Source organism: Rattus norvegicus, chromosome 1 (assembly GCF_021556685.1).
Source record: "Rattus norvegicus strain SHRSP/BbbUtx chromosome 1, alternate assembly SHRSP_T2T, whole genome shotgun sequence".
Lineage (NCBI taxonomy): Eukaryota > Metazoa > Chordata > Mammalia > Rodentia > Muridae > Rattus > Rattus norvegicus.
The window spans coordinates 95,275,039-95,293,833 of NC_141534.1; the positions used below are offsets into that span (position 1 = coordinate 95,275,039).

The window sequence follows — 18,795 nt, forward strand, 5'->3', positions numbered from 1 at the left end:
TACGTCCAGCATGGCACCACTCACACTAGAATGGGCCAGCTGAACCAAAGAATCTCTGCTTCTACCATGTGGGTCCCAGGAACTGAACTCGAGCTGTCAGGCTTGAAGATGGAGCTTTTTACCATCTCAACCACTTTGTTGGCCCAGAAAAGTTTAATTTTTCTTGTTTTTTTAAAGATTGGGTCTCTAATTCATTAAATTTTTGTTAATTTAAACTGTAGAAGTCACAGGAGGAGCCATGGTATATGCCTATTTGCCTGTTGCTTGGTAGACAGAGTCAGGAGCATCAGGAGTTCAGGGCTAGCCTTGGCTACATACCAAGTTCCAGGCCCGGCTAAGTTACATGACAAAAATGAAAATAAAAAGTAATAAATTGTTTATAAGTCCCATGTAGTTCAGACTTCCATATTGGACAGTGCAAGAGGAACTTGTGGAGCAGGAAGCTGGGTGCAGTGCTGGGTCGGACAAGCACTGGAAGCACACATGACAGGGCTCACTGCTGTCACTGCTGTCACTGTCCCCATTCATGTGAGGACACAGCATCCAGGAGAAACAGCCAGTCCCTTGCTGAGTGCCAGCACCAGCCCGTTTCTGGCAGCCATTGTGCTGAGCCTGAAGCTGCTGTGTCACTCTGGGAATCCGTTTCTATGTTCTTTATGCTGACTTCACAAAGCCTCTGGTGTCCCCTTGAATTGGAACAGCTGTGGCCTTTGTAGCCGGACCCTGCAAGGTGGCTTTTCTGACAATGCCAGCCAGCTGCCCCTGGACTGAGGGCTCCTGAGCAGCCCAAGTGTGCACAGCTGGGGGTGACAGACGAAGGACATCACCCTTTATGTCCCTGTGAAGCGCATCTACACCCACAGAATAGCTTGTGCAGAAACGCCCTCAGTGGCGGGCGGCCGTTAGAGCTTCCCCCTGTGACTGGGTGGTGTGGCTGACAGTGACAGATGTGCTTTCAGACTCCCTGACCCATAAGTAAGGAGTGCTGGTTTTCATGAGGGTAGTTAGTCTGTCCCATAAGGGTCTGTCACAGAATCCAGGGGTGGGAAACGTGAGCTTGAGGTTTGATCCAACCCAAGGCCCTCTGTATGTCCTTTCCTGACTCGGGCAGATAGGCCTGTCCTCAGGACACACTGGGACGACTTGACTCCCATTCCCCAGCTGGGGGTCTGCCCCATGTCCACCCTCTCATTCACTAGCTGTAGGCCGAGGTGCTGCCAGCCACCCCGGACACCTGGAGGTGATGGGACAGCTCTTTAAGAGGGGGACTCTTCTCTGAGAAGCAGGAAGGACAGCCCAGGAAATGCCCTAGTAGTGGGCTGTGCTATTTGTTTTGTGTTGCTGGGGCTAGACGAGGGGACCTGGGCATGTTAAGGCCAGATGCTCTACCACTGGGCCACACCCACAGCCCCCACAGTAGGCACAGATCTCAGGTCACCAGGCATGGCAGCAGATCCCTTTACACACTGAGCCCTCACTTCACTGCCCCAGCTCTTGGTTTTTTGAGATGTGGTCTTGTGTAGCCGAGGGTGCCCTCCTGTTTAGTTCTCCCCAGGCAGGCTTCGTGGCATGCACCACCGCACCTGCCTGAGGTGCATTCATGCTGCTCTAGCATCTCCAGCAGCCCTTGGGGGGGCCTCACACCTCACCCCCGCTCTCTCCCTCTTTCCCACCTAGAGAAGATCTTCTCAGAAGCAACTCCCAAGTGTGAGAAGTGTCAGAATGTGGTAAAGCCCGGTGAGCCTCAGACCCCTTTCTTCCACTGGCCCGCACGCACCTCAAATCTGGCCACTCTGCTACCTGGCCTGTCCCCTACTGTTCTGCAGAGAGTGGGTATCTGTCTGCCCTTCCCCCCCCACCCCTGCCCCAGTTGGGCCCCAACTCCTGCCTGTTTTAGCTCTGTCCCCCATGTCTCCTCTCCTCTGTCCCTGTGTCTCTCTGTTTCCACCTCAGATATCGTGTTTTTCGGTGAGAACCTCCCACCGCGCTTCTTCTCCTGCATGCAGTCAGTAAGTGTCCACTCTGAGCTTGGCCCATGTGAGGGGGGACAAAGCCAGAGCAGTGGGGTCCAAGTCCTTACCTTACTCCTGCAGGACTTCTCAAAGGTGGACCTCCTCATCATCATGGGCACCTCCCTGCAGGTGCAGCCCTTCGCCTCCCTCATCAGCAAGTAGGTTGAGGAGGATGGGACTGGGGGTCAGCGGGGACAGGGCCCCAGGGCAGATCCTGAATCTCAGCTCCCCCTTCCCAGGGCACCACTAGCCACCCCACGACTGCTCATTAACAAGGAGAAGACAGGCCAGGTAAGTCTGCCTCAGCTTCCCTCTCGCTCTCCCTCCGCTTACTTTGCTCCTTCCTTGTCTTACCACTTCCTCAAGAGGACAGGACAGGTCTCTGTGTCCTACCTGGAGAGCATCAATGCCTTAGACTTGCTAGTTCAGGCAGGAAAACATGGGAGTTGTGGTGTGCACTGGGCCAACCTGACACTTCGTCCTCTGTGTCATTCTGGGTTCCTCTGAGCAAATGACAGAACTGTGCCTTGATCCTGCTGAAGCCCAAGTGCTTCCCGAAGACAGTCCAGACGCTGCCATTCTAGTGCCCTCTCACATATCAAAGTCCCCCGTATGAAGTGGCAGAGTGTTTGTATAGGGCGATCCCCAGAAGATGCTAAGCTGTGTCTTCGTGACTTGGTGCGATATGTATGGTGTGAACTCGGGAGATAGGCTCCCGTGTAGCCCTGTCCCCTCAAACGCACCGTGTAATTGAAGATGACCTTGAACTCCTAACCTCCCTGCCTCCTGATCTTTTTGCCTTCCAAGTTCTGGCATGACAAGCCTGTGCCACCACACTTTGCTGTGCTATTTGTTCCGCAGTAGGACAAGTTGGTTGCCATGCATTCGTTAGGTCTTGAGTTTAACCCCCAGCAGCCACATAAAAATCCAGGCCCAGTGTGTGCAGTCCCACACTGGAGAGACAAAGACTGGTGGGTCCCTGGGGCTCACTGGACAGCCAGTCTCATATAATCATGCCCTCCAGGCCAATTGAGAAATGTCTCAGAAAGAATGTGTTTGGACTGAGTATATAATTTGGTGGCAGTGTTTACCTGAGTTCAATCCTTAGCACCACCAGAAAAAAATATTTTTGGACTGGGGAGATGGCTCGGTGGTTAAGAGCACTTTGTTCTTTCAGAGTTCAGTTCCCAGCAGCCATGTCAGGTGCCTCACAACTGCCTTCAACCCCACCTCCCTCTTCCCTCCTCCTTGAGCCCACACAAAGGGCATCCACACACTTCAATAAAACTAAGCCACATGGTGGCACACACTTTAATCCCAGCAGGCGGAGACAGGTGAATCTCTGAGTTCCAGACCAGCCTGGTCTACTTAATGAATTCCATATCAGCCAGGACTACATACATTTATTTTGAGATACTATCTAATCAATAAATAAATTAAATAAATAAAATTTGGATAACTCCTAAGAAATAGTATACACGGTTTGCCTTTTGGTTGACCTCTGGCCTGACCTCCAGGTCCACATGTGTATACACATAGACACATATCCCACCACCACCATACACACACACACACACACACACACACACACACACACACACACACATTAATAAATAAGGTGGTGGAGCACACCTTTAATCCCAACACTGAGGAGGCAGAGGAAAAGTGGATCTTTGTGAGTTCAAGGCCAGCCTGCTCTAGAGCAAGCTCCAGGACAGCCAGGGCTGCACAGTGAGACCCTGTCTTGGCAATAAGCATAAGGTCGGTCTGGAGGCCAGGGCTGTGCCCTTAGCTGTCCTCTCCCCACAGACGGATCCCTTCCTGGGCATGATGATGGGCTTGGGAGGCGGCATGGATTTTGACTCCAAGAAGGCTTACAGGTGAGGCTGGGTCTGGTATGGTGGCTTGGGAAGGGCAGGCTGAGGAGTGAGAGAAAGACAGAAGGCCGGCCAGCCTTAGCCTGTCCTCTCACTCCTGCTCACCCGCAGGGACGTGGCCTGGCTGGGTGACTGTGACCAAGGCTGCCTGGCTCTCGCTGACCTCCTGGGATGGAAGGTAAGGCCGCCCCAGCCTACCCCGAGCCCAGTGCACGGGAACGCACGGTAACCTGACCTCTCTCACCTCTGCCCCCACAGAAGGAGCTGGAAGACCTTGTCCGGAGGGAGCATGCCAACATAGATGCCCAGTCAGGGTCACAGGCCTCCAACCCCAGCGCTACCGTCTCCCCTAGAAAGTCCCCACCTCCTGCCAAGGAGGCGGCCAGGACCAAAGAGAAAGAGGAACACTAGTAACCACTGTCTCCCATGCAGGACAGCTGAGTCCCAGCCAGCACTGGTCCCTCTAACATGCAGCTTGTGTGAGCTCATTGACCCTTCATTCTCTTAACCACTTTCTTGAAACCAGGGTCCCCAACTCAATCCCAGAAAGTTCTAATATACCTAAGGGACGAGGCCTGTGCAGTCTCTAACCACAGCCCACACACAGCCTCCAACCACCTAGGGCAAGAAGCAGCCTCCTCCCCTAACGTCTAACTATTCCCAGAGAGCAGTTACCCTAACTGTGCCAGAATAAGGCATTTCTCTATTGTTTTCAGTGGGGACTCAGCTAAATCAAGTTAACCTACCCTGCATAGGGGCTGGACCCTCCAAATACAACTTCACGCAGGGGCTGGGGCCCGGTGGGGTCTGAGGACTGCCAGGCTCTGCCTCCAACAAAGTGGCTCCCTTCCCCGGGGCCCCACGCGCCTGCCATGGTGGGCAAGCCGGAGGGCAAGTTGATTAGAAACAAATTAAAACTCAGAACAAAGCAACTAACGTGAGCTGTGTGGCCTCTGCTTCTTTTAGTGGGTACTTGGGGCGGCTTGGGGAGGGAGAGGGCTGGGCCAGGAAGACTCCAGGATCTTAGGAGTGATGGCGGCTGGGGCCAAGAGATGCCCCTGGAGAGGTAGCCTGGTGACTTTTCATCCTGACTGTAGGCCTGACAGAGGCCCACTCCTCCAAAGTGGCTCTCTGAAGAATGACCCCCTGGAAAGAGAGGAAGGTGATTTCAAATGCCCCAGCCCCGCCTCTTCCCCTGCCTCCCTGGCTTCCTCTCTAGAGAACACTTTCACTTCCTGCTGCTCAGGCTCCCCTCGGAACAGGTAGGGCCCCCAGGGACCAAACATCTGTCCCCTTTGCACCCACCACTGCCTCCATCCAACCCTGCCCAGTACTACCCGTGTCTGGATCTCCTCCCAAGGGTTCTGGAGGGGAGGAGCACTGCCTGCCCCTCTTCCCTGCTTGACCCTGAGGTGTGCTCCCCACCCCAACACCTGAAGGTGCCAGTCGGCAGCTCAGCAATGTCTGTAGCTGATAATTATCCGGCTTGCACACAATACCCTAAGAGAAGTGGAACCTTCAGAAGAGGGCTAGCCTGCTTATCAGCCCTCCTCCCAGGCCAGTCAGTCACCCAATGCTGGGCCAATAATTCAGGCAGAAGGATGGGGGTGAGATGGGGGAGGGTGGATAGATGATGGGAAAACAGCTAAATGGTTCCTCCAGTCCCACACGCCTTACTCCTGAGACTGCTGCGAGAGGAATATACTGGAAAGGGTTCACTGAGTTGCTGTTCCCCTCTTGGAGAACATTTGGGGCAGAGTGTGGGCATGATGGCCCAGTCCTGTGATACCAGAACATAGGAAGTAGAGATGAAGAGTAAGAATCTGGGCTGGAGAGATGGCTCAGTGGTTAAGAGCACCGACTGCTCTTCCAGAGGACCTGAGTTCAAATCCCAGCAACCACATGGTGGCTCACAACCATCTGTAATGGCATCTGATGCCCTCTCGTGTGTCTGCAGATGGCTACAGTGTACTTATATAAATAAAAACTAATAAAAAAAGAGTAAGAATCTAACCTCTGCTACAGTACGCAGCAAGTATGAGACAAGCCTGGGCTATGTGGGGCCCTGACTGAGAAAGAAAAGTTAATGTTTGACATAAATGGAAGCTGAGTGCAGTGGCTCACGCCTTTAATCCCAGCACTTGGAAGGAAGAAGCAGGCAGATCTCTCATCCAGGCCAGCCTGGTCTACATAGAGAGTTCCAGGAGAGCCAGATCAACATAGTGAGACCCTGTGTCCAAAAAAGAAAACATTTTTTCTAAACAAATGTGGGAGAGGGTGTGTTAGGGCTCCTCTGAAGTCTGGGAAGGGAGGAAGTGGGTCTCACATAGCATCTGGGCCACGGGTGGAGCAAGCCAAGAACTTTTCCAGAACTCATCCTCCGGCTCTGTAAGTTCTGGTTGGGAATGCTCTCCTCTACCATGAGACACATGGGCCTTTCTCCTGGGGTCCTCAGAGTTGTCTGCCACTCAGCAACTAAAGAATGTCACAGCCACCCCGCCCGCCCCAGCGAGGCATGTCGGCTCAGACTAGTATCTCAGCACTTGAGAGCTTAAAGCAGGAGGATTGCTGTGAGTTTGGGGCCGGTCTGGACTACAGAGCGCTCCAAGCTAGTCTGAGCTATCTCAAAAGAACAAAACAAAAAACAAAAACCAGGGGCTGGGGATTTAGCTCAGTGGTAGAGCGCTTGCCTAGGAAGCACAAGGCCCTGGGTTCGGTCCCCAGCTCCGAAAAAAGACCAAAAAAAAAAAAAAAAAACCAGTCCTTGGCATAGCCAGGGACCTCTGAGGTCCATTCTGATCAGGTATATGTAATAGAATTAAAATATTAGTTCTTGCCCTAGCTGGAGCAGCCTTGAGTCTTGTCTTCCTCCATGCCAGAGGCCAAAGCATGGCTCACTGGTGCCTGGCAGCATGAGGCTAGCCCAGCCGGACATGGTGTCTGCAGCCACTACTGAAGAGGCCAGGTGAGGCTGCAGAGTTGGCTCTGGACCAAAGTCCTCCTACCCAATCCCCCTTCTCCAGCTCCATCTTTGACCTTTTGTTCCTGGGCTATCCCTGCCTCTTGGACCCCACCTCAGTGGCCAGCCTCCACCATGACCCTTGGCCTCCTGGAACCTGTACATTCCAGGCTGAGTTGGCCACTAGCAGAAGGAGCAGACAAGAGCCCACTGAGGGTCCTCAGCACGACAGAGTCACTTCTTCGACTGCAGAGGACACAGAGGGTGTGGCAGGTCCCCGAGCTGGACGCTGAGCATGCCAAGGCCTTTCTCAAGCCGTGGCCACTGGGGGTGAGTTCTCACAGCCGGGCATTGCTTCTGACCTTCCCTATGTCAACTTGGATCAGGTAGGTGACCAACACAAACCAGGCTAACTCCAAAACTTAGGAATTTGTTGTAGGAAAGGCTTTATATACCCCAGGCTAGTCCCCAGCTCACTGTGTGGCAGAGGCTGACCTCAAATTTATGGTCCTCTTACCTTTACATCCCCTGGGCATAAAGATTACAGGTGCGTGTGTGTGTGTGTGTGTGTGTGTGTGTGTATGAGAGAGAGACAGAGAGACAGAGAGACAGACACAGAGAGAGACAGACAGACAGAGAGAGCAGTGTGTGTGTGTGTGTGTGTGTGTGTGTGTGTGTGTGTGTGTGTTAGAGAGACAGAGACAGACAGAGAGACAGGGAGAGAGAGACAGAGAGAGACAGGCAGAGAGAGAGAGACAGGGGGAAGAAGAGGGAGAGGTTGAGGGGGAGGGAGAGAGGGAGAGAGAGAGAAAGAGAGAGAGAGAGAGAGAGAGAGAGAGAGAGAGAGAAACACCTAACACGTGCAGTACTAGGGATGGTTGAACCCAGTGTTCATGCATTCAAGGCAGGCACTCCCCCAGCTGAGCTAAATCTCCAGGCCTGTTCTACAGGGAGATCAACAAATGTCTTTCCAACAGCAAGGCACCTGGCAGCCCCGAGTTCAGCAGCCCAGTGGCTTCAGGGCTGGCTGTTCTCTGAGCTTTCCTCATTTCACCTGAGGCGTGGCTGTGGTCCATGATATGTGGATCCCAGGCAGGAAGAACAGAGGCCTCTGTGTCCTTGACCTGAGGAAGAGCACATGGCAAAGACCAGGAGGCCAAGCTTTAAAAGCTCAATGGGGGTGGGGGGTGGGGGGGTTAGAGGGGGTTAGAGAGACGGCTCAGTGGTTAAGAGCACTGACTGCTCTCCCAGTGATTCTGAGTTCAATTCCCAACAACCACATGGTGGCTCACAACCATCTGTAATGGGATCCGATGCCCTCTTCTGGCCTGCAGGTGTACATGCGGATAGAACACTCATATACATAAAATAAATAAATCTTAAAAAAAAGAAACTCACGTGGAGCTGGCAGTGGTGACACACGCCTTTAATCCTAGCACTTGAGGGGCAGAGGCAGGCAGTTCTTTGAGTTTGAGGCCAGCCTGGTCTACAGAGTGAGTTCCAGGACAGCCAGGGCTACACAGAGAAACTCTGTCTCGAAAAAAATCAACAAATAAAGCTCACTTGTGAGTTATACAGTACAGCCAAGCCAGCACTGATTACCTTTACTTGAGCCAAATATTACTGTGTAATCAAGCGATTCTTTTTTTTTTTTTTGGTTCTTTTTTTCGGAGCTGGGGACCAAACCCAGGGCCTTGCGCTTCCTAGGTAAGCGCTCTACCACTGAGCTAAATCCCCAGCCCCATCAAGCGATTCTTGAACCCGTCATCCTCCTGCCTCAGCTTCCAGAGTGTTGGAATCACAGCTGTGTGCCACCAAGCCCAGATGTCAATCATTGGAGCTCAGCATACTAATGCCTTGAACAAGACATTCCTCAGGGTGTGCCTGGTGGTACACAAGGAGTCAGGAGTCAGGAGTACAAAGACAGTTTTGGCTACTTAGTGAGTGAGTTCAAAGCCAGCCTGTGCTACATTGAGACCCTATCAAAAAACAGATAGGTGGGTGGGTGAAATGATGGATGGATGGATAGATTGATTGATTGACTGACTGACTGATTCTTCAGGGAATATAGAATAAATTTGGAGAGGACAGCTGGCAAACCACAGCCGCCCCCTGGAGAGGGCATTGTTCTTGTGGTGATGTCAGTGCTATATCCCACCCACTTAACAGTGGCAGGCAGCATTTCTTGCACAGCGAGCGAAAGTCCCTGTGTTTAAGCCCAAGCCCAAGAGTGGGCTAGCTTTTTCCAAAGAATTCTCTCAAGCTTGGTGTATGGGATATGTCTATAATTCCAACATTTGGGAGTCTTCTGAAGAAAGATTATGAGTTTGAGGCTAACCTGGGCTATATAGTAAGGACCCCCCCCCATTTGGGGAGGGGGGATAGAAAATTTTTTTTCTTTTTTTTTTTTCAGAGCTGGGGACTGAACCCAGGGCCTTGCGCTTGCTAGGCAAGCGCTCTACCACTGAGCTAAATCCCCAACCCCAGAAAATTTTTAAAATAAACAAATGGTACTGGGGGATCTAACACTAGTGTGTGAAAAGACCCTAGGTTCAGTCCTCAGCAACATTGTGGGGGCAGGGAGGCCACAGGCAACAAAAACCAAAGATCTCCAGCAAAATTCCCTTGGCAGATGTTCCTGAATTAGGTAGGCTTAGGCAGTTGCCCATTCCTGAACCAGCCAGTAATCATGCAGCGGCCCATCCTATTGGCTAGGTCTAGTCCTGGCCCCACCCCCTAGGATCCCATCCATGGTTACTAAGAGAGGGTTTCCCCTTGTGTCAGAAAGACAGAGACAGCTGTTGATGTGCCTGTAGAACAGGCCTGGAGATTTAGCTCAGCTGGGGGAGTGCCTGCCTTGAATGCATGAACACTGGGTTCAACCATCCCTAGAGGTACCCAACCTGTGGGTCACGAGCAACCTCTTTTGGGGTTTGAATGACCCTTTCACAAGGATCACATATCCTGCATATCAGATATTTACACTGTGATTCGTAACTGTAGCAAAGTCGAAGCAGCAACAAACATAATTTTATGGTCGGGGGGTCACCACAACGTGAGGACTGTATTAAAAGGTCCCAGCTTAGGAAGGTTGAGAACCACTCCCCTAAAGGGAAGTGTCACCAAGCAGGCTAAAGGAAACATCTGCACATGCCTGCATCGAGCTGATTTTTGTCCTCTTCAGAGCTTCCTGGTCATCGGGCAGGACCCTGACCAGGTCCTGATGTTGAAGACAGGACCTTCGTCAGGAGATATCAACACCTACCAAATTCAGAAGTTTCCTGGAGGTGAGTATCTGTCCTAGGTTTTCAGTCCACCCAGAAAATGGGTTGAGAGCTCTCTGCTTTGATCCCCAAATATCTCTTGAATCTCCCCAGTCTCACGTGCCTCCATCACTTAGTCCAAGCCTGCCTGTCACTTGCCTAGACCAATGTAAGGGGAGGTAGCCTCCTTCCTGGTGTCTTCACGGCTACCCTTTCTCTTACAGTCTGTGCTGAGCACAGCAAATGGGTATGTTCACACGTGGATTACATGTTGTCCAACCCTACCCCAAACCCTGGAGGTGTTGGGTAACGTCCTCGAATACAAATTTAGGTGGCCACCATGAGCCACGGTGCTGTCTGATTCTGCTCGCTCCTCTCCCTCCTTTGCTCCTGGCCCACACTCACTGCTCCATCCCGCTGCTCTCCTCTCTGTCCCTGCTAACCCAGCCGCGAGACGTTGCTATTGTCCTTCCTACCAGAACATTCTTCCTCGAATGGTTGACTTAGTCTCCAGCCTTGAGAACTTCCATAAAAAGGTAACCTGTGTTGATTCCAGAATTCAAGGCTGGAGCTGGAGTGATGGCTCCGTGGTGAAGAACACTGTCAGTATCCCAGAGTCCCTCATGTAAGATGGCTCGAACCCCACCTATAACTCCAGTCAGGGAATCCAGTGCCCTCTATGTCCTCTGTGGGCACTAACGTACTACATAGACATGGGCAGGCAAAACAACCACACACATACATTTTTATAAAGATTTATTTATTTTGCATATGTGAGTACACTGTCGCTGTCTTCAGACACACCAGAAGAGGGCATCAGATCCCATATCAGATGGTTGTGAGCCACCATGTGGTTGCTGGGAATTGAACTCAGGACCTCTGGGAGAGCAGTCAGTGCTCTTAACCACTGAGCCATCTCTCCAGCCCTAATTTTTTTAGTATAATAATAAAGAGTTTTGGTCTAGCCTGGGCTACATATAAGGTCAGCATTGGCTTGGGTTACACAGAAAAACCCTGTCTCAAAAAGAACAAAAACAAGGAGAGCCTGGCTCGGTGGCTCAGGACTGTATTCTCAGGCAGAAAGGTTGCCACACGTTTTAAGGCCAATCTGGGCCACACAGTGAGTTCCAGGCCAGCAGATCTCAGAGGGTCTGAGGGATGCCCCAGGTGTACAGGGGGCATCACTGCCCTTAGATTATTTTAGATTTATTTATTTTATATATATATATATTTTTTTGGTTCTTTTTTTCGGAGCTGGGGACCGAACCCAGGGCCTTGCGCTTCCTAGGTAAGCGCTCTACCACTGAGCTAAATCCCCAGCCTATTTTATATATATTTGAGGACATCATAGCTGTCTTCAGACACACCAGAAGAGGAGAGCATCAGATCCCATACAAATGGTTGTGAGCCACCATGTGGTTGCTGGGAATTGAACTCAGGACCTCTGGAAGAGCAGTCAGCGATATCAACCACTGAGAAATCTCTCCATGCCCCCCCCTTTAAAATATTTACTTATTCTTATATATTTGAATACATTGCAGCTATCGTCAGATACACCAGAAGAGGGCATCTGATCCCATTACAGATGGTTGTGAGCCACCATATGGTTCCTGGGAATTGAACTCAGGACCCCTGGAAGAACAATTAGTGCTCTTAACCACTGAGCCATCTCTCCAGCTCCACAGAGGTGTTCTTATCATCTCCTACCATAGCTACCTCCTGCTCCCCCTCCTCTACCACAGGGTTTTTCTGTGTAGCCCTTTTCCTGGAACTCGCTCTGTAGACCAGGCTGACATACCAGAAACAGTGAGACCCTGTTTCAACAAAACAAAAAACATTAAAGACATTTTTGATGAGTCCTGTTTGGTGTCAGAACAGGGATGTTAGAACTGGGTGTCAAAACATTTTGAGAGACAATGTCAACTCTCAGAGACAGAAACTCCCTATCTCTGAGGGAGGAAGTACAGGGACAGAGGGAAGGGGGGAGGTGGGCCACAGGGTAGGGTGGAGGTGGCCAGTGGCCATCCTGAACTTCCCTTTTCTTCCCCTTACTAGGTGTGTCCCTGGAATCCTCCAACCTCTGCATGCCAGACTTTCCTCATCTCCTGGCCTTTCTGTCAGCCAGCAGGTACAGGCCATCTGGTAGAGGGGCAATGGGGACCTTTCCCTGAGATACCCCATCCATAACAATGTTTCCCTTTATCTTAACCCAGGGACGTTTTGCCAAGGACTCTGCTCTTGCCCACACCTACTGTGGGGCCTGGAGATAAGCACTCAGGTGAAGTCCACTGCTCTGGAAGGGAGAGGTCCACCTGCTGCATTTTTTGGTCCAGAGAGACTGGATCTAAAGGACCAGATAACTAGTTGGGTTTGAAAGAAGCTGGGAGTGGGGCAAGATGAAAAGAAGCTTCCATGGGTCTGGGGGGTAGTGCAAGTGTTCAATTCCAGCACCCGGGAGACTGAGGCAGATGGATCTCTGTGAATTCAAGAACAGCCTGGTCTACAGAATGAGTTCCAGGACAGCCAGGGCTACACTGAGAAATCTTGTCTGGAAAAACCATGAAGAAGAGGAAGAAAAGGAGGAGGGGGAAGAGAAGGAGAAGGGGGGGAAAAAAGGAAGGAGCAAGGAGGAAGAGAAAGAGGAGGAGTAGGAGAAAGAGGAGGCAGGGGCTGTAGTGACCTGGGTTCTAACAGGATAGAGCTGGAGGGTCTGGGAGCTGGGGGCTGAGGTGGGGGATGGGACTGCATTCTCGGTCCTGAGTGAGGAAGGACAGAACCGGATGAAACCTCCTGGTGCCCCCTATACGCCTGGAACACCTTGTCTCTTCTGCTGACCCTCAGATCCTCGTCGACTTGGCTGCATCCAGGTGGACACCTCAGGGAGGGTGCTGTCTGTGGTGAACCAGCTCTACCTGGAGACCCATGGAGGCTGGGAAACAGAAACACCGCAGCAAACAAAGCCAGAAACTGGCCAGAAACGCAGTCTAGGTTAGCTGGGCCGGGCCTGGGTACCTTGAGAGATGTGGGAATGGATGCCACTGTAATAAGAGACCCAACCTGCTTCTCACATCCAGCCCCCAGGATGCCCACTCCACACCGGGTCTCCTGGGTGGAAGAGTCTCTGAAACCGGAAGCTCACCATACTGGACAGGAAGTGCATCATCCAGAAAGACAAGTGCATTATCCTGGACCAGAAGCTCACTCTCTTGGGCCAGAAGTACACTTTCCTAGTCCTGTTCTAGAAGAGGAGGAAGAAGTGAACAATGACAGCTACAAGGATGAAGAGGAAGGCTGCGAGGATATGCTCACTGCCCACATCCGTGCTCTGGCCAGTGCCCGGAGCAGTTATGTAGCCAGGCAGTACCAATGCCTTCGAGCACGACTCATCTCAGATTCTGGAAATCCCTACAGCCCAGGGGACCCAGCCACAGAGCTGCTTCAGGATGTACGCCAGCTCCTCACTGACCTCCAGGATTACCTGGCAAAAGACCCCGATGTCAGAGCTGTCTTTGGGAATAGGGGACCTAGCATCCCTCGGGAAGAAGGTCTTGGTAATGGGAATTGAAGGGGAACTCCCCAAGGGTTTGAGGGTGCCATAAGTTGGTCCCGTATATGTTCACATATAATCTCTGAGTCCCCAAGGGCAAGCACATTCTTTCTTGCATATGGCTATTGCTTCATAGCTCCATCTGACACGAGCATTGCCTGCTAGACCCCTCTCCCCCATCCTTGGGAGTGTTCATACATTCTTCTCTGACCCCTAATCCCGCCTACCCTTTGTAGGTGGCCTGGAGCAGGAGACAGGGTGACTAGGGATCAGGGTGGGTAACCATGATGGCATTATCCCCACACGCCACACTCTTTGCAGGCCCCGCTGTGGAGGTGGCCCTGTGTCGAGCGGTTCTGGAGCCCCTGAAGCCCGCCCTGTGGACCAAACTCCGAACTCTCAGAGCCCAGGAACTGCGGCGACTGCGCCGGCGCCAAATAGCCTTGAGGGTAGGAGCAGGACCCGAGGGACAGAGCCCGGCCTTGCGGAACCGTATCCACGCACGCCTCGCTCACCTGCACGCAGCGTGCGCCCCGCGCCGCAAGGTGGCGCTGTTGTTGGCGGTGTGCAGCGATGTCTATGCAGGCCTGGCTGGCGGCGAGAATAAAGGTAAAAGACCTCTGAACTTAGAGTGGTTTAATGGTGGGTACCCACTTCCAGGGGAAAGGTAGCCCCCTTTGAAGGCAGTCGCCCACTCGGGCCTGGGCACCTGAAGGAAGGTGTCTGTGTTCACCCCTGCCAAACTTAGGACCTGTCCTCTGGCTTCCTTAGAGCCCCTGGGGGCTGACGCCTTTTTACCTGCCCTGACCGAGGAGCTGATCTGGAGTCCACATATTGGGGAAACACAGCTGGATGTGGAGTTTCTTATGGAGCTCTTGGATCCAGGGGAGTTGCGAGGAGAAGGTTAGCTCCTACTTCCGGGATGATCAGACGCTGAGAAGGAGGCGCCCTTGAGCCCCAGCCTCCTGTGCCTCAAAAAGGGAGGTGGGCATTCAGAGAAAGGCTATGATGATCTTGGTTTCTCTCCCCCAGCTGGGTATTATCTTACCACGTGGTTTGGGGCTCTCTACCACATTGCTCACTACCAGCCTGATGCTGGCCGTGCACCCCAGGAGCTCAGCTCTGAGGCCCGGGCCTCCTTGCGCCAGTGGCACCGAAGACGGACACTGCACCAGCAAGCCCAGCCCACAGCCCCGGTAACCAACCACCTATGCGGGATCTAGGTCAAAGGGAGGTGGGATCTGTTGCCTCTTTGACACTGCCTCCCATCTCTCCCCACAGGAAAACCAGCCCTTTGAGGAGCCATGGGCAATAGGGGACCCATGATGATTGGAGTCCTCAAAAATCAGTCTCCAGAACCTTTTGGCCCACTCCTCTGCTAAGCAAGATTCTGGAGGCATCTGGGTCAGCACAGTGGGTGGGGCAGAAAAAAGGACGTGGCGTTTTGCACTGGCTGTTCCTACTTCCTTCCTTCCCCTCCTGGTCTGTCCACATGTTACCTCAATGAGGCTCTCCCCAGCAAACAAAACCAACGCCTAAACAATACTACAACTACAGCCCTCTCACCTGAATCTCTCTGGGGCAGGTAGAATAAAGGCACAGTCCCCAAAAGGTATCTACATCCTGATCCTATCTGTGACTATGACACTTAACCTGGTCAAGAGATCTTTACAAAAAATGAGGCGTGTAGTGACCTGAGACGGGAGCTTATTCTGGATTCTTCTGTGCCTTATGTAGTTAAAAGGGTAGCAGAGGTATGGGGAACATCATGAGTTTATGCCCCCAGCAGAACGGGGTGGCAAAATTACTTGAGACCAGGACTGTGAGGACACTGTGGTACTGAAACATAGTAGGTATTCAGGACAGTAGCACTGAAACATAGTAGGTGTTTAGGAACAAATATTTGCCTTGAAAACATATCAACTGCCCTAACCACTGTGACCTTAGTTGCAAAAGTGTTTGTACAGCCATTGTTGTTGTTGTTGTTTTTTGATTTTCCAAGACGTGGCTCCTCTGTGTAGCCCTGGCTGTCCTGGAACTTGCTGTGTAGACCAGGCTGGCCTCAAACTCAGAGATCCACCTGCTTCTACCTCTAGAGAGATGGATTAAAGACGTGTGCCGCCACCACCGCCCGGCTGGGGCCGCCATGATTGAAGATGATAAGACGAGGGACAGTGTCCCCGGGGATTGTGCAGGACAGGGAGAACGGAAGGAAATGAGGAAGAGATGGGAGGATCAGAAAGAAATGAAAAGACGCTGGCTTTGAAGTCAGAGTAAAGAGACAAGCCACAGATACAGAAGCCACCAGATGCTGGGCCGACCCCAGCAAAGCCTTCTCCCCCCGAGAGCTACAGAAGTCACGGGGCCCCACTGACATCCTGGTGTCTGTGAGATTAGTGGTCCAGAATTGTGCGCAGATAAATCCCTGCTGTGTTAAGACACGAGGTAACAACAACAACAACAACAACAATAATAATAATAATAATACATTTTAAAATGTACTGACTGGGAATGGTGGTGCAGAATTGTAATTCCACCATTGGTGAGGTAGAAGTAGGGAGACCGAGGCCCTGCCTGACTCAGTAATGAAGCTCTTACCTAGAATTCACCAGTGAAGGGCTGTGGGTGTGGCTCAGCAGAACAGTGGTTGCCTAGAGCTAAGGAACTGGAGCGTGGCCTGGTGGTACAGTGTTTGCCTGGCCTGCTTGAGGCTGTAGTGTTTATTGCCATCAACACACACACACACACACACACACACACACACACCACAGACACTCACACACAACACACACAAACACACCACACACTCGCACACACACACAAACACACCACACACACAAACACACCACACACACATACACACACACCATATGCGCACACACACACCACATACACACCATACACACACACCACATACACACCATACACACACACACCACACACACACAAACACACCACACACACACACACACACAAACACACCACATACACATACACACCACACACATACACATACACAAACACACCACACACACATACACACCACACACATACACAAACACACCACACACACAAACACACCACACACAAACACACCACACATACAAACACACCACACACACAAACACACCACACACACATACACACCACACACACAAACACACCACACAAACACACACACACACAAACACACCACACACACACACAGTGTAGGTCAGTGCTGGAGAGCTGCCTCAGTCATTAACAGCACTGACTGTTCATCCAAAGAACCAGGACTCAGTTCCCAGCACCCACATGGCAGTCCAAAACCATCTGTAACTCCAGTTCTAGGGTACTGAAGACCCTCTTCTGGCCTCCATAGTATCAGACATACATGTGATACACAGACATACACGCAGGCAAGACACCCGAACACATAAACATTTTAAATATCTTTATAAGCGAAGCATCCTAGGTTGGCAATGTGCATATCAAGTTGATAAAGGTTTCTGAGTTACCTGACTCGTCCTAACAAATTAAGCCCCTGGAGTGCCCATGGGAGTCGGCAGCCCACTGACCAGATATACAGCTCATTACCCAAAACTTAAGACTGGCCCTGAAGCAGCAGAAGTTGGGTGCATCCTGTAGACCCAAGCTCATTTATCTGTGGGACGTGAGCCTATCTCCAGATTGTGTCAGGATTAGGTTAAATTATAGGACACCCATCTTTATTGGCCATGGAATTTGTTGATGTACCTGTGGGAAACCTCCACACATCTGCTGTCTGAAGTATGTGAATTGTGTGGGAGTGGGAAAACTGTATGTTTGGGTTTTTGTGGTTTTTGTTTTTTGTTTTGAGACGGGGCGTAGCCCTGGCTGCCCTGGAATCTGCTCTTACACCAGGCTGGCTTCGACCTCAGGGATCCGGCTGCCTCTGCTTCCCAAGTACTGGGATTAAAAACACATGCTACCCATCCTGGCCCCTCACCTCTTTTATTTTATAGGAAATGAGGAAATCTTCATGCAGATGGATCAGACAATGATGCATGACATATAGCAAAAAAAAAAAAAAAAAAAAAAAAAAAGGCAGCCAAAGGAGAATTACTTGGACCACATCTGTGTGCAGGAGGAAAGGGTTTAATTTGGTTTAAGGTTCTAGAAGAGTCCACAGTGGTGGGGGAGGCATGCATGGGGCAGCCCAAGCAGGAGGCTGAATGATCACATCTTCAGCCACCCACAGAACTAGAAGGAGGGGTTGAGAAGCCTCGAAACCTTTCCTCAGTGACAGCCTCTCCCAATAAGGCTCTGCCTCCTAAAGGCCAGATAACTTCTCAAAACAGTACCACCAGCCAGGGGCCACGTGTCCAAATACCTGAGCCAATGGGGGGTGCGTTTCTCATTCAAACCTCCACAACATCAAGATTTAAAACTTCTTTTTTTTTTTTTTTTTTTTTTTTTTGGTTCTTTTTTTCGGAGCTGGGGACCGAACCCAGGGCCTTGCGCTTCCTAGGTAAGCGCTCTACCACTGAGCTAAATCCCCAGCCCGAGATTTAAAACTTCTAAATGGGGCTGGAGAGATGGCTCAGCGGTTAAGAGCACTGACTGCTCTTCCAGAGGTCCTGAGTTCAATTCCCAGCAACCACATGGTGGCTTACAACCATCTGGGATCCAGTGGGATCTGATGCCCTCTTCTGGTGTGTCTGAAGACAGCTACAGTGTGCTCACATACATGAAATAAATAAAATCTTTTTTTTTTTAAAGATTTATTTATTTTATGTATGTGAGTACACTGTCGCCTTCTTCAGACACACCAGATGAGGTCATCGGATATCATTGCAGATGGTTGTGGGCCACCATGTGGTTGCTGGGAATTGAACTCAGGACCTAGGGAAGAGCAGTCAGTGCTCCTAACCACTGAGCCATCTCTCCAGCCCAATAAATAAAATCTTAAAAAAAAAAAAAAAAAAACCAAAAAACTTCTAAGTGTGCATGCCCATCATCCACCACACACCACAGCATTTAGAAAGCAGAGGCAGGAGGATTCCCGCTAGTTCTAAGCCAGCCTGGGCCACATAGTAAGACCCTATCTTCAAAACCAAACTAGACTGGGGAGATGGCCCAATGGGCTAAGTGCCTACTGTACCAGCGTGAGGACCTG

At 51.2% G+C, this 18,795-nt stretch overlaps 2 protein-coding genes and 1 long non-coding RNA gene across 18 annotated transcripts in view; 2 read left to right on the top strand and 1 right to left on the bottom strand.

Annotated features, from left to right (window-relative positions):
• Positions 1-4,825, top strand: part of Sirt2 (sirtuin 2) — a 23,036-nt gene extending 18,211 nt beyond the window's left edge. For both annotated transcript variants that reach the window (NM_001399630.1, NM_001399631.1), the window contains 7 exon segments: positions 1,678-1,737; positions 1,954-2,009; positions 2,094-2,170; positions 2,252-2,303; positions 3,822-3,892; positions 4,001-4,067; positions 4,148-4,825. In NM_001399630.1, the coding sequence (NP_001386559.1) occupies positions 1,678-1,737; positions 1,954-2,009; positions 2,094-2,170; positions 2,252-2,303; positions 3,822-3,892; positions 4,001-4,067; positions 4,148-4,300 (536 nt within the window). In that variant the 3' untranslated portion in view covers positions 4,301-4,825.
• Rinl (Ras and Rab interactor-like) lies at positions 4,780-15,277 on the top strand. 15 transcript variants are annotated; one of them, XR_015683202.1, is made up of 12 exons: positions 4,780-5,151; positions 6,732-6,854; positions 7,019-7,178; positions 10,033-10,135; positions 12,167-12,239; positions 12,325-12,389; positions 12,953-13,099; positions 13,186-13,662; positions 13,980-14,267; positions 14,407-14,561; positions 14,691-14,854; positions 14,940-15,277. XR_015683202.1 is itself a non-coding variant. In XM_087653336.1 (12 exons), the coding sequence occupies exons 2-12, from the start codon at positions 6,802-6,804 to the stop codon at positions 14,982-14,984; spliced, it is 1,707 nt and encodes a 568-aa protein (XP_087509462.1). In that variant the 5' UTR covers positions 5,092-5,151; positions 6,769-6,801; the 3' UTR covers positions 14,985-15,277.
• LOC148007304 (uncharacterized) lies at positions 11,371-13,349 on the bottom strand. The gene is made up of 2 exons (XR_015650384.1): positions 13,251-13,349; positions 11,371-13,123 (listed from the first exon to the last, which is right to left on the bottom strand). It is a non-coding gene; the product is annotated as an uncharacterized LOC148007304 (long non-coding RNA).
• Positions 15,278-18,795: the final 3,518 nt, after the last annotated feature.